Below are 13,792 nucleotides of genomic sequence, written 5' to 3'. Positions count from 1 at the left end.
TCGGGGAGGGAGGGCGGGAGTGGAGATGAATTCGGAATCCCTGCTTGATGATGCTGAGGGCCCCACTGGTCGATGGTGATCCTGGGCCAAGCCTTCGCAGACAATCTGATCCTGCTGGGCCGGAGGGTGATCAAGGTTCTGTTTTTGACTTGGGGAGAGGGCTGCCCTTGGATGCCCCTGCCCCTCGGGCGGTGCTTGTTTGCGTAGCAGTTATGTTACTGTTGCGAGCGCTGGGGCACAGACTGCTGCCAGTGTGGACTGGCTCAGTTGTGAACTGGAGTCTCTATTTTATTTTATTTATTTATTTCCTCTCACTGGCCTCTTGATAAAGCCGCATCTGGAACTGGAGCGCAGCAATTCGTGCGCTCAGCATTGTGCCCTCGAAGGTCTTTTTCCCCGTGGAAACCAGGGTTTTTTAGGTCCTTCCCTGACGGGGGTTGAAGGGAGGGGTCGTGCTGCCCTGTTTCTCTTAAGCTACCGCAATGTCCATGTATGGCTGCTGCGGGTTGTCGAATCCCTGGGCTGGGAAGATCTGGTACTTCAATCCCAGTCTCCTTGATGTTGGTTGCCCTGAGGAGGGAGTCAGCCAAATCTTGTCTCTGCAGTCCAGGAGGTTCTTGTGGACTGGAATTGCCACTGCCTGCGTGAAGTACTGGTACTGGTAGTTCAGGCCTTGTAGTACTCTGTCTTGGGTACTTGTTGTCCACCCACGTGGATCTTGAGAAAGGCTGTGAGTTTCTGGAGGGACTTAGGGTGAGTCCTCGTTTGTGGGTTATTTTTTTTTTTTTTAGTAAATATTTATTTATTTTTGTGGGTGGTGACTCGGGGCGTGGCTGGAGGCTGGTGTGTAGCTTGTTCCTCCGCTGCTTGGGTGCATGGCATGCCGCTGAACCGCACCATGTTGTTGTGCGTGGCTCCCTCTAAAGGGGGACATAGTGGGGAGTGTAGCCCGCTGAGAGAGGAGTGGGTCAGCAGGAGGATTAACTGTGGCTGCTGGTCCCACCCCTGGTGGTTCGCAGGTTCATGTGCTGCTCTACTTGACTGGTTGGGTGGCTCCATGTACACCACCGCCCTTCTCTGTCCTTCTTGAGAGGGGGGGAGAGCCTGCAGAGAAGGGGCAGGATGCACCCCTTCATCTGTGCCAGTGCTCCTGGCTGCGTTTCCCACTGTGCCTGGAGGCAGAGAAAGAGGAGTGATAATGCCTCTTGAGTGGGCTTCTGCTGCTGTACTGCCTATTGTATATTAAACTGTACAGCGCTGCATATGCCTTTCAGTGCTATAGAAATCATGAATAGTACAGAGTCCCTCATGCTAGCTGGAAAAGCACTCTGCCTAGGTTTTATGAAGAGCAAACAGCTTTTTAGACTGAGGAGTTTCAAACCCCCACCTTTGGAGAGGCAAGGTCTGACATGCCGCATCTCTGAAGATATCAGCACCCTGCTGAGAAAGGCAGACTCCTTGTTCCCAACATGAGAGGGGGCGGGGGGCGGGGTGGGAAAGGTGTGAATTGTAGACTCTGCAGGACCCCAAGAGGGAAAGAAACATCGAGTTGTTTTTTTTGGGGTTTTTTTCAGCATATCCTTTATAAGCTGAACTCTGGGGCAGCATGTCTCCTACTGGGGGGAGAGGTCTGCAGGTCCCCTCCAAGGGAAAGAAGCATGGGAGATTCTTTCTCCTTAAATTCAGATTCGGAGGAGGGTGGGGCAGAGCCCTCGGGGCTGCAACAGATTATCAGAGGTTTTCCCCAAAAACAAGCAGATAGGACTTACCTTTGAACCCCAATCGGCTCCCTGCAGAGGCTGGCTGTAAGAGGCAGCATGCCGTCTGGAGGGTGAAAGCCCCGATCTGTCGCTTGCAGAGGCTGTGGATTTACGCAACAGCATGCAAGACTCCTATCGGCTGCCCTGCAGAGGATGGCTGTAGGTGGCAACATGCAGGGATTCCTGGAGAGATCTCTCGGTCTGGCGAGACTCCTATTGGCTGCCCTGCAGAGGCTGGTTCTAAGCGGCAACATGCAGGGACTCCGGGAGATATTTCTCTACCGGGCCAAGTGCAGGCGGGGGGATTAGCTGAGCCAGGGCATCCTGGAGGCTCCTTGCCACTGTAGCTTGTGGATCCCCCGCTGCTGCATTCTGATGAGGATGGCTGCTGGAGGAAGATTCTCGGGCCTCACTTCTCTTCATGCCTGGCTGTAAGCAGTAACATGCAGGAACTCCTGGAGAGATCTCTCGGTCTGGTGAGACTCCTATCGGCTTCCTGCAGGAGCTGGCGGCTAGCGACAGCATGCAGGACCTCCGGGAGAGATTTCTCGACCGGGCAAGTTGCAGTCGGGGGGGTTGACTGAGCCAGGATGTCCTGGAGGCTCCTCACCGGATTCGTCTGTGGATCCCCCGCTGCTACGCTCCGATGAGGATGGCTGCTGGAGGAAGATTCTCGGGCCTCACTTCTCTTCATGAAGTCTCTCAGTGCCCTCTTCCTTAGCTTGCGTGCACGTGGTGACATGTGCGCACAATGCAAGCCACACAGAAACCTCGAGCGCCGGATCCAATCAGTGGGCGCACAATTCATGAGGATCCAGTGTGTTCATCCTCCTCCTGCATCCCAGTTGTTTCTTTAGATGATTCAGGCATCTTCAAGTTGATGAGTAGAAAAGTTGTAATGGAGAGCTGTAGAAAAATCCGACCGATGGGAACGGGCGGAAACTAAAGACTGGGGATTAGGGGGAAGCAGGGGGAAATGGGTAGGGCTCAGACATGCCCAGTGGGGCCCGGGCACTGCACGTGCTCAGAGGGAAAAAAAAAAAAATATCTCTGAGCTATTGGAGAGCTTATCCGCAAATTGGGAGGTGTTGGGACAACACCCATATGTGGCTGACTCATTCTGCTTGTCCTAGGAGAACTCACAGCACTTTCACACGTCAGCCTTTAAAGTTAATTTTTCCCATCTCTGTTTTCTGAGTCATGTTCCCTTTTCACAATCTCACACCCACACATTGTTTGAAGCACACCGACTAAAGGCTCGATATTCAGTGATTTAAGTAGCTAGAAGAGGCTCTTACCAACTTAAATCATAGCTCTTGCTGGACAGTCCACTGAATACTGGCACTAACCACTCACTAGCCATGCTGAAAGTGGGCAGGAGTAGGGTATTTCAGGGGCAGAGACTGGGAGAAGCTGGAACTCAATTTCCCTGCGAGTTTTGTCGCTGTCCCTGCCCCATTCCTGTAAGCTCTGCCTTAACTGCACAAGTCTCCATCAACTTATGATTTTAAAGAGTTTGAGGCTTGTACAGATGAGGATGGAACTTGCAGAAATGGGACAGGGAGAGGTAAAGAACTCTCCGGAATGGAAAAATGAGTTCCCGTGGAGACGGGGGAAAAATTTGTCCCCGTGCCATTCTCTAGCTGGGAGTTATGCGTGTGCTGGCAAAATTCGGTGCCAGTGTCCACATAGCTAACTGGGCCTATAGGACCACATAAATAGCAGTCCTAATTTTGTCTGGTTAGCTATGCGGGTGCCGGCATTAGAAAAGGTACAGAGAAAGTTGACAAAAATGATCAAGGGGATGGGATGACTTCCTTATAAGGAAAAGTTAAAGCAGCTAAGGCTTTTCAGCCTGGAGATATGATAGAGCTCTATAGAATACTGAGTAGATATGAATCGCTTGTTTACTCTTTCCAAAAAATATTAGACCTAGGGGGCATATAATGAAGCTACTAAGTAGTAGATTTAAAACAAACCAGAGAAAATATTTCTCCACTCAGTGTGTAATTAAACTCTGGAACTCATTGCCATAAGAATAATCATACTGGGTCAGACCAATGGTCTATCTATAGCTCAGTATCCTGTCAGAGAATGTAATCAAAGCAGTTAGCTTAGCAGGGTTTTTAAAAGGTTTGGATAATTTCCTAAAAGTCCATAAGCCACTTTTAAAATGGACTTGGGGAAATACACTGTTTATTCCTAGGATAAGCAGCATAAAACCACTCGATCCTGCCCCTTGTGTTTACCTAAATGAAACTAGCTGCTATGACCTGTAGCGGTAGTATCGCAGTACCACAGTGGTTCTTGGGGCAGGAGTGAGAGAGGTTTGCTCCTGTCTGAAGAACCATTAGACCACCAAGGCTGGTAAATGGGCCTGGGGAGGGCAGCTGCTGAAGCTTGTGGGGAAGGGGGTGGGCAAGAGTGGGATTGGGTGGCACTCAGAGGGCCAGATGGTGCTCATAGGGGCGGGAGGGATAATATGTAGATTCCTCTTAGGTAGGTCCCAGCTGAATCTCGGCTGGGACCTGGATAAGTTCCAGCAGCTGACATCAGTCCAATCAGGCCCGGAAATTCAGTGCCAGTGCCCACACTTGGACAGTCCCGTTCTCCAGGAACAAACTTGTTGTAGCACTTTTGTAATCTGGCACTATCTCTAGAGCTAAGTGATTTATGAAGGGTTACCAGATATCCGGATTTATCCGGACATGTCTGGGTGTCTGGATGGATTTAGAAAACCCAGCACTTTGTCCAGGTTTTGGATGGCCCTGGCTCTGCCAGAGCTCAGGCCACATCTGGGGGGGGGGGGGGGGGGGGGGGGGCCTCTGAGCATGCACGTATGTGAGGCGATGTGTGTGACATTGTGCCACATCCACACATACCCAGAGACCTTCCAGATGCGGGCCTAAGCTACGGGAATAAGAGCAGATGAGGTTGGACGGGGGTGAGGCTGGGGAGGAACAGAGCGGGGCTGAGGCAAAAGGGGGCAGGGCCACGTGGTCTCTTTTTTTTCCGTAAAAAATATGGTAGCCCTAACTTTATGACCGCTGTTTCAAGTTTCTTAAAAAAAAATTTAAAACCACTCAATCAGTTTTCTAAGCAGTGTACAATATAAAATTACATCATACACCATTTTTCACAGCCCATTCTCCACACAATTATGTAAGGAAGAGTTTGTACCCTACCATAAAGTTAGGGTTATCATAGGCTCCAGAAAAAGAAGGACGGATTGAGGTATCCAGGTTTTACTTCCATCACTTTCACTGGAAGTAAAACACAGATGCCTTCAATCCATCCTCCTTTTTTTGGAGCCATTTGGTACATAAAGTTGATCAGACTATGAGAAAGTAGAAAAATGCAGTCAAATTTTAGAAAAGCATAGCTATGAAATCCTGAGTGTGAGCAATTCTTGTGGGAAGGCACAATGTGACTAAACGTGTGAACTTTAAGTCAGGGGTGTCAAAGTCCCTCCTCGAGGGCCGCAATCCAGTCGGGTTTTCAGGATTTCCCCAATGAATATGCATGAAATCTATGTGCATGCACTGCTTTCAATGCATATTCATTGGAGAAATCCTGAAAACCCGACTGGATTGCAGCCCTCGAGGAGGGACTTTGACACCCCTGACTTAAATAAAGATTACAGACGCTGCTTTGGTTTCCTACCTTGTCACCTACCAGTGGTTCCCAACCCTGTCCTGGAGGAACACCAGGCCAATTGGGTTTTCAGGCTAGCCCTAATGAATATGCATGAAACAAATTTGCATGCCTATCACTTCCATCATATGCAAATCTCTCTCATGCATATTCATTAGGGCTAGCCTGAAAACCCGATTGTCCTGGTGTTCCTCCAGGACAGGGTTGGGAATCACTGACCTAGAGAACAAGAGATGGTGATTTCTAACCCAAAGATCTTAAAGAAAGACTGTTCAGTTACAGACTCGGGTTGATATTCAAAGCCAGTTAAGTTAAATTCATGTAAACCAGGGGTCTCAAAGTCCCTCCTTGAGGGCCGCAATCCAGTCGGGTTTTCAGGATTTCCCTAATGAATATGCATGAGATCTGTATGCACACACTGCTTTCAATGCATATTCATTGGAGAAATCCTGAAAACCCGACTGGATTGCGGCCTTCAAGGAGGGACTTTGAGATCCCTGAGTAAACCATTCTGAGCTTCCCTGGGAGAACAAGAGCCACAGGCAGGTCAGGTTTTCAGGATATCCACAATAAATATGCATGAGATGGATTTGCATTTCATGGAGGCAGTGCATGCAAATCCATCTCATACATATTCATTGTTGATATCCTGAAAACGTGATATGGAAAACTGAATAAATAAATAAGCAGTTAAGAGAACTTCCTACATGGAAGGCTACCTTAGTGGTAGTACTGTGAGACTGCTGCTAAGGGGTCATCACAGCCAGTTTGATTCCAGAGAGAAGACAAGGTGAGAGCAGGAAGGAACCGCTCCTGCCCAATACCACTAGACTAGCTGGTATTACCCCTAAGTAAATCCCGGAGGTGGCAGAGGGTCTGGAGGTGGGTGGAGGGGGATCTGAGCAAGGGTCTTGATTTTAAAACAGGGAAGTTCTTGTGACAGGCCCTATATCCAGGATCTGACCAATATTCACCCGGCCCAGAGAAATGTCATCTGTTCCCACTGAATATCAGTCGGGACCTCGATAAGTGCCAGTGGTCAGGCATGCCTGGATATGATTGCATATTCATTGTCAGTGCTCAGATGCAGCATTGAATAGCCAGGTTTAATTCAGCTTGTGGTTGTCAACCTTTAAAAACACACTGGCTGGTCACTGACTGGTGCTCTTCCTGATTTATTCTTTTCTGAAGTGTGTGCATTTGCCAGATTTCCTCTTTAAAAAAAGAGGATACTTGACCCACTCTGTTCCACCTCCAGCCCAGCCCTGTTACGCTCCTAGCCGAACCTCTTGTCTTCACCCCGAGGTCCGGAGGCCTCCTGCGTGCACGCAGATGTCGACACGATTACATCACATGCATGCACGCACGCGTGCATATAATGTCTGCGCATGTGAAGAAGGTCTCCAGACACAGTCCCGAGCTTGGGAACTTCCAAAACCCAGACAAACTGCCATGTTTTGGAAATCCCTCCGGACAGTCCTCTAAAAAGAGGGCATGTCCAGGTTTTTCCGGACGTCTGGTAATCCCAGGCATGTGCCAGAATTGAGAGTCCATGGGAAGCAAGGCAAGTGTATGATCACAACCTTCATGCTGCAGGTACCCACCTAAAAAAAGAGAGAAAAACAAGAGCTGCTTACCGATACCAACAATGACAAATGCAGCCACTCCATTGAGGATTCCAAGGTACTGAATTTCAAATATCACATGGTACAGGAAGAGAGACACCAGGCAACTGAGTCCAATGCTGGCAATCCCAAAGAAAGACAGGAATACTGCAGGAGAAAAGGGAATCAGTGAAAAAGTCCTAGATCCACCTAACCATAGGTAGTGAGTGACTCAGCTGTTTGAGGAGGCGAAAGTAGGGCAGGATGGGTTGGGGCTGGGGTGGGGCAAGTCTAGAGCATGGCAATAGGGTGATTTGCCCCTCAGTCTCTCCCTCCCCCCCCTAGTCCTTCTTTCTCTTTCCTCCCATTAGTCCCATCCCTCACTATCGTCCCACCTCATATCCTCACCCCTTAATTTTCCTATCTCTTTCTCGCCCTCCATCCTCCCTTCACTCACTCACTGATACCTCCATAGGGCCACTGCCTGCGTGAGTCCATGGCTAGAAGAACAAATGGGAAGGGTCCTTGATGCTGTCTCCCTGACTCTGGAGGTTGTGCGTATATTACACACGCACAACAGCTGCACCCTTTAGCTTAGCTGAACATGGGAGAGCAGCAGTGGTGGCAGGAATGGGATGGAGCTGATAGGCATGGGGAGGGGAGGAGCTGTGCCTAGCGCATGCTCTTCTGAGCAGGTGCCAGGCATTGTTCTTCCCCCTTTTACTGGGACTGTTCTGCACGAATCACATGCAAATAATTTGCAGGCTATTGTGCTGAGCATCACCCGATAAAGAAAAATCGCTGCCAACCTGGTGTAGGAGCCCTTGTGCATTAGGACCTCAATTTTTGTACAGATCTGGTCCCTGCAGCTCATCCCTCCCTGCCCAACCTAATTGTGCACAGAGCTCTGATTCCTAGAGTCCTCCTCAAGTCCTGGAGAATTCTGGCTCCCAGAAGTTCCCCTGCACAAGCTCTGGCTCCTGCAAGCCATCTGTCCTCAGTCCTTGACAAAGTCTGGCTTCTAGAGACCCCTCTCTCATCAGTCATCAGAATCCTGATTCCTGGAGACCTCGTCAGTACCTGCCTGGCAGATAGGAGAGCTGAAATAGGGCGTTTGCCCTGGGCTCCCATCAGTGATATGGTGAGGGAGGTTGGCACCTGAGATGGTGGTACCTAACATCACCATGCCATGTGCCCCCAATTCTTTCCTACCACTTGAGCACCCCCTTGCACCACACATACCTCTTTAAATGTTCATCAGCATGAGCAGCGTCTTCCACCCCCTGCTCATGACAGTGTTAGCTCCCTTCTGATGTCATGTCCTGGTCCTGTAACCAAGAAGTGATGTCACAAGGGAGCTGACGCTGGTATAAGCAGCAAGTAGAAGATGCTGTTCAAGCCATCGAACATTTAAAGAAGTATGCGGGGTGGGGCGGAGATGAGGAGAGGTGCTGGCACCCTCCATGAAGACGGCACCTGGGGCGGTCCTTCTCTCCGCCCCTTCCTTAGTACATCATTGGCTCCCATGCCCGAAAATGTCCCAAGCCCACCCAAAACTGAAGGTAGCATAGCCTACTGGCAAGCTCTGGGCCCCTACATGTCTAACACTGACCCCCAAGTTCCAGCTCCTAGAACAAGAGAATGACACGGTGACAAAATTCATTACCGTTCCTGTCTCTGTGGATAATCGCGTGAAAAATCCTGTGTCATTCTTTAGTGTCTGTCTCAAACCTCAGTCCTTCTACACCAGCATTCTTCAATGCAAGGCTTGAGGGTCAGTGGTCTGATTCTTAAGTGAGCCAAGTATAGGATAATGAAGCCATTGTGACATCACTGATGAGGTTGGCTCTTAGGCATTGGTGGAATGAGGCATTATGACATCACAATATCTGCTCTGGATACCAGAGACTGTCATTCTTTAGTGTCTATCTCAACCTCAGTCCTTCTACACCAGCATTCTTCAATGCAAGGCTTGAGGGTCAGAGGTTATGCCCATTCATGCTCTGATTCTTCCCTCTCTCCTTAAAGAATGACATGGAGATGGTTTCCCGCGGTTATCCGCGGGGACGGGAATGTGACGAATTTTGTCACTGTGTCATTCTCACCTGGTATCTCTTCCTGCAGAGCATTGGCAGTTAAGCTGTTAACTCTGCTCGTTGTCCTTAATCATTATCTTCTTATAAGCCAGGACCTACCTGAACAAGAAGTGAGGATGTATACCAATGCTGCGATGCAGCTGCTGCTGATGAATGCAAGTAGCATGTCATTACTGAAGGTCTGCCTGACTTCATAATCGAAGAGATCAGTCCCGCCATACAGCACATGCACTTTGCTAAGGGAAAAGAGTACAATGGGTAAATTCCAAAAAGTCTATCAAAACCAAACGCTTGCTTGGAAGTTATGACTCTAGGAAGGGAGAAAAAAAAGACAACAATTTGCAGGTGTCTACAAGGACCTGAGGTCCAGTGGTGTACCATGGGCGGGGCAGGGGAGCTTTGTAAACCGGCCAGATACACGATGATGGTCGGTATATTAAAATGTAAATAAACTCGGAAAATTAATTCTTAGTGTTAAGATCCCTGGGGATCACCCTCTGACAATTCAGATATAAGTATGCACACATGCCTCTATCTGCTTTGGGGGTGGGCAGTTTTCAAAACACTGATTTATGCCGTTAAAAGTTTTACCTATGGAAATTGACTTTCAAATAGCTCTCCCCTGGGGTGCCCAAGTAAATTAAATTCTGTTCACCCGCATTCTTAATCAGATCTTATATTATATCAGAGAGGAAACAACCGGCTATATAGTTGCAACATACATCTTTCAAGCGCTCAAAAACTGGTTTCTGGAGAAGACCGTCCCAAATATGAGTGGTTGTGTGAAGGAGTGGGGGATGGAAAGGAGGACCAATGCTGGCACCCCCACCAAGATGGTCCTCCCTTACTACATCACTGGCCATAGAGGTAGGGTCTCAGGCCCATACCCCACTCTAGCTACTATACTTAAGGTGGAATATATGAGCCTTCCAAACCCCAACTTAATCCCGCTGTACCTACATATAGGTGATACCTGCAGGCATAAGAGCTATTGGTGTGGTGTATATTTGGGTGCAGTAGGTTTTCAGTGAGGTTTGGGAAGGCTCACCATACAATTTAAGAGGGTTATAATGAGATGCGTACCTGGGACTTTTTAAGTGAAGTTCACTGCAGTGCCCCCTAGGGTGCTCCACTTCTCTGCTGGGATGTCTGTGTGGCCAGTCTACTGAAAATGCTGGCTCCTCTTACATCTCAGTGGTTTGTTTTGTGCGATTTTCTTTTGAACATGTGTTTTTGATGAAAATGGTTCAAAAAGATAGACACACTGAGTACAAACACATATGAGAAATGGCCATTTTCAAACAAAAAGATGGACATTTTCTTGTTTTGAAAATGGTTATGTTTGCTGTTGGATTTTTGTACGTATTCCGCAAAATGTCCACACTCGGATTTAGATGACATGTCGAAAATGCCCCTCCACACCACCTAATTTGGAAACAAGGGCAAGCGGTGTATAATACTTACACGTCGTAGAAGCTCTAATCGCTTACCTAGTGGATTCTTTTGCCAGCAGTGGTACGTATGTAACTACGAATTCCTGAAACTTCCGCTGCTGCTCCTCCCACCGGTCCTCCAGTGAGTAATAACTGGGCAGTGGTGCCCCAAAGAGGATCTCACTGCGCAGAAGAGTGCTTTGCATATTCTCTGCTGTCATCCCCTGATCCACAAACCAGTAAAACTCTGGATGGGTCATTGCCAGTTTCAGAGAACCTACAAGATAAGGGCAAGTACACCAACATCTTCCTATGAGAACTTAGGACAAAAGAACTCTGGATGTAGAAACCAAAATTGTTCAAATAATCAAAAGATTAGAGAGTGATGACTTTTCTAAGACCAAAAAACCCATAAGAGCCTTACAATGCTGCTAGCACCATATACTATACATTCTACAATGGTTGGTGCTTCATAAAATCTGAGGACAAGCTTACCATGACAACCAGAAATCAATATGAGGTACCCACAGGCATAGTTTAGAGGGTGTGCATGGGTTGGCTTCCCCCAAAATGTTAACAGTTTCTATGCTGAATTGGTCTCCCTTTTCTCTCACCCCAATATGGCTTCCTTGTGCTTTGCCCTCCCCCCAACCCACCCCAATTAAGATGGCACAATATACCTATGGTGACACCTATGACCCACCTGGCCAAACAGGACCAGCAGCAGAATCTGGCAGTGTCTACAACTTCTGGGGCCAAAGAAGAGGAGTGTGGGCCAAGAGGAGAAGGAAAAGCAGAAATGGGCAGGAGAGTGAGATGGAGGAAGAGGTGACATCAGCACCAGTACCGACCAAAGAGGAGGTGCGGTCAGTGGTCCGTGCAGCTAAAAATAGAAATGCCATGCTGGAAGGAGAAAGCTGCTGCCTACTAAACACAAGGTGAGTTTCAGAGTGAGAAGAAATGGGAGACTGCTGGAGGGTTTAGAGATAAGAGAAAGGTACGTTGTAGAGGCAGGGTGAAGGACTGAGAAAGAAAACGACTGGTATAGCCAGAGTGATAACAGAACTACAAGGAAATAGCCAACATGGGATGGCCACTGCCACCCCCAACTCTCCAGTTTGTTGAGAGAGCTCTGGGCCTGAGACACTGGCTTTTAGAACATAATAAATTATGTCAAGGTTTGAACTATGGCGCTCAGTGTCATTTCACTAAACCACTAACAAACTGTGCCATAGAAACCTACCTACTTTGAGGTACAATAACAACAAGTGTCAAAGACCTGGAGTGCTAGAATAATCACTCTGTAGCACTCCCCCAGATCTGAAGCACAATGCCAAAAGCAACTTCAGAGGCAGTTGGAAGCCATTTTGACTGTACTTGGAAAAGCCTTAATTTACAATTTTGATAAAACATATGAAATAAAACAAAATGTTCCTAATTCCCTTCTATATGGACTTTTTTTTTTACTCCTCCGATATCACCTTCCAACATGGAACTTACCCTCAATGTCAGCAAGGTCCTGTCCCATGCCATCATAGAATATCTTCCCTCCTTTTTCTGTGGGGAAGAAATATGTAAGGAGGGAGCTGGGTGGTGAGCAGTAAGAGTAGGGCCCCAAAGGAAGGTCTTTCAGGACCTCGTGAGGCTTCCAGCAAAACTCCCGAAAGCGGGGGTGGTCCATGATTTTCCTCTCAATATGGTGAATCGTTAGCAGACGCTCCTCTGTGAAGATGTTCCTTTCAGCATCGCCCTGGGCCAAGAAAATAAGCTCAAGGCGCCAGTGTGCATGAGTCTGGGCGCTGGCACTAACGGAAATGCCTGGGTAACTCCAGCGTGGGTGATGTAAGCTTTCATTGGCTCTCCTCTGACCGCTTGCCTTTAGCGTGGGGCTGCGCTTCTTCCTCACAGGGCTCGTTCTCTGATCGCCTGCTTGCAGCATAGTGCTGTGCCGACTCCTCATTGAGCTGCCTGGACGGGAGACGTTAAGGTGAAGTGCTTGCAGCCGCTCAGAGATCAATTGCTGCAGAGCTTCAGAAGTGAAGTCTGCAAGGTCACGTCGGTTCCGACCCCAGGAACCAAACTGGAACTTCAGTGCTAGGCTGAGGGCATCAAAGCGCTGTGATGCTTCGTGATCCCTGACCTCAAAGGCGCTGTAAGAGATGTCGATATCCAGAGGCGGGTAATGAAAAAACATCAGAGCTGCCAGGACAGTAGGAACTGCACAACCCAAGAAAAGTATCAAACCGGCAAAATACACATTTGTGAATATCCATCCAACTAAGCTCCAAAACCCAGTGATGGAGGCCACCTGCTTGGTAGGTTTGGAGAGACCTTTGTACATTCCACAGAACTGAGCAATCCCAGGGCTTTTCTCAGAGCTGAAAGTTACATCTTCTTCCTCCTCCTCAAACCAAGCATCTTGAAGCAAAGAGTTATTGTCCATATCCATGTCCGACACCTGCAGGATTACAATAGCAAAGATAAGAACACAAGCATTCAAAGGAATTCCAATCCCAGAGCGGTGTCCCTTTAAAACCCTAGTACCTCCATGCAGTGGTGTAGGGAGGGTAGGAGATGCCCGGGGTGGCACCCCACCATTCCCTCCTCTCCGCCCTCTTCTTTTGCACCCCCCATTCCATACCTCTTTAGATTTTTGCCAGCCCGAGCAGCTTCTCTGGCCTGCTGGCTGTGCTGGCATCGGCTTTCCCTCTGATGTCACTTCCTGGCCCTGCAACCCAGAAGTGATTTCAGAGGGAGCCAGGTCAGTGCGAGCAGCAGGTCAGAATAGTTGCTCACGCTGTCAAAGGTTTAAAGAGGTTTGGGAGGTGGGGAAGGGAGGTAATGAGCATGGCGGGCAGGTGGGGGGTGGGGAGGTGCTGGCACCCCTACCAAGATGGCACCCGGGGAGGTCCCTCCCCCCCCCCTTACTATAGCACTGCCTCCAAGACTCAGAAAAATTCAACATCAGCTAGGCCCAGAGGGAGAGGAGAAGCACTCACTGCCCCAGGCAGGCTGATATAGCACATCTCTGAGTTCAACATTCAGAGTTGCCACCCAGTTTCAGAAGGAAGACTTTGTGGCCAGTCCTGCTTTTGAATTTACATTCCAAAACTGTGTGGGATTTATAGTCCTTGATTCTACATTTTGAAATCAGCACTGTGGCCTTCTGGTAAAGTGCACCTAATCAGAAATCTAGGATTAGCTGTTAAACTCCCTCCTGGAATTGGGTTATTTGGCAGCTCTGA

At 48.6% G+C, this 13,792-nt stretch overlaps 1 protein-coding gene across 2 annotated transcripts in view; it reads right to left on the bottom strand.

Moving 5' to 3' along the window:
- DISP3 (dispatched RND transporter family member 3) overlaps positions 1-13,792 on the bottom strand; it is a 193,817-nt gene that overhangs the window by 58,586 nt on the left and 121,439 nt on the right. For both annotated transcript variants that reach the window (XM_033922857.1, XM_033922858.1), the window contains 4 exons: positions 12,048-13,005; positions 10,605-10,824; positions 9,214-9,350; positions 7,052-7,186 (listed from right to left, as the gene is read on the bottom strand). In XM_033922857.1, the coding sequence (XP_033778748.1) occupies positions 7,052-7,186; positions 9,214-9,350; positions 10,605-10,824; positions 12,048-13,005 (1,450 nt within the window). The remainder of the gene's footprint in view (positions 1-7,051; positions 7,187-9,213; positions 9,351-10,604; positions 10,825-12,047; positions 13,006-13,792) is intronic.

The sequence above is a fragment of the Geotrypetes seraphini genome, chromosome 15 (genome assembly GCF_902459505.1).
Source record: "Geotrypetes seraphini chromosome 15, aGeoSer1.1, whole genome shotgun sequence".
Lineage (NCBI taxonomy): Eukaryota > Metazoa > Chordata > Amphibia > Gymnophiona > Dermophiidae > Geotrypetes > Geotrypetes seraphini.
Note: the sequence above shows the minus strand (reverse complement) of the source record. Positions and strands in the feature narration are given on the sequence as shown.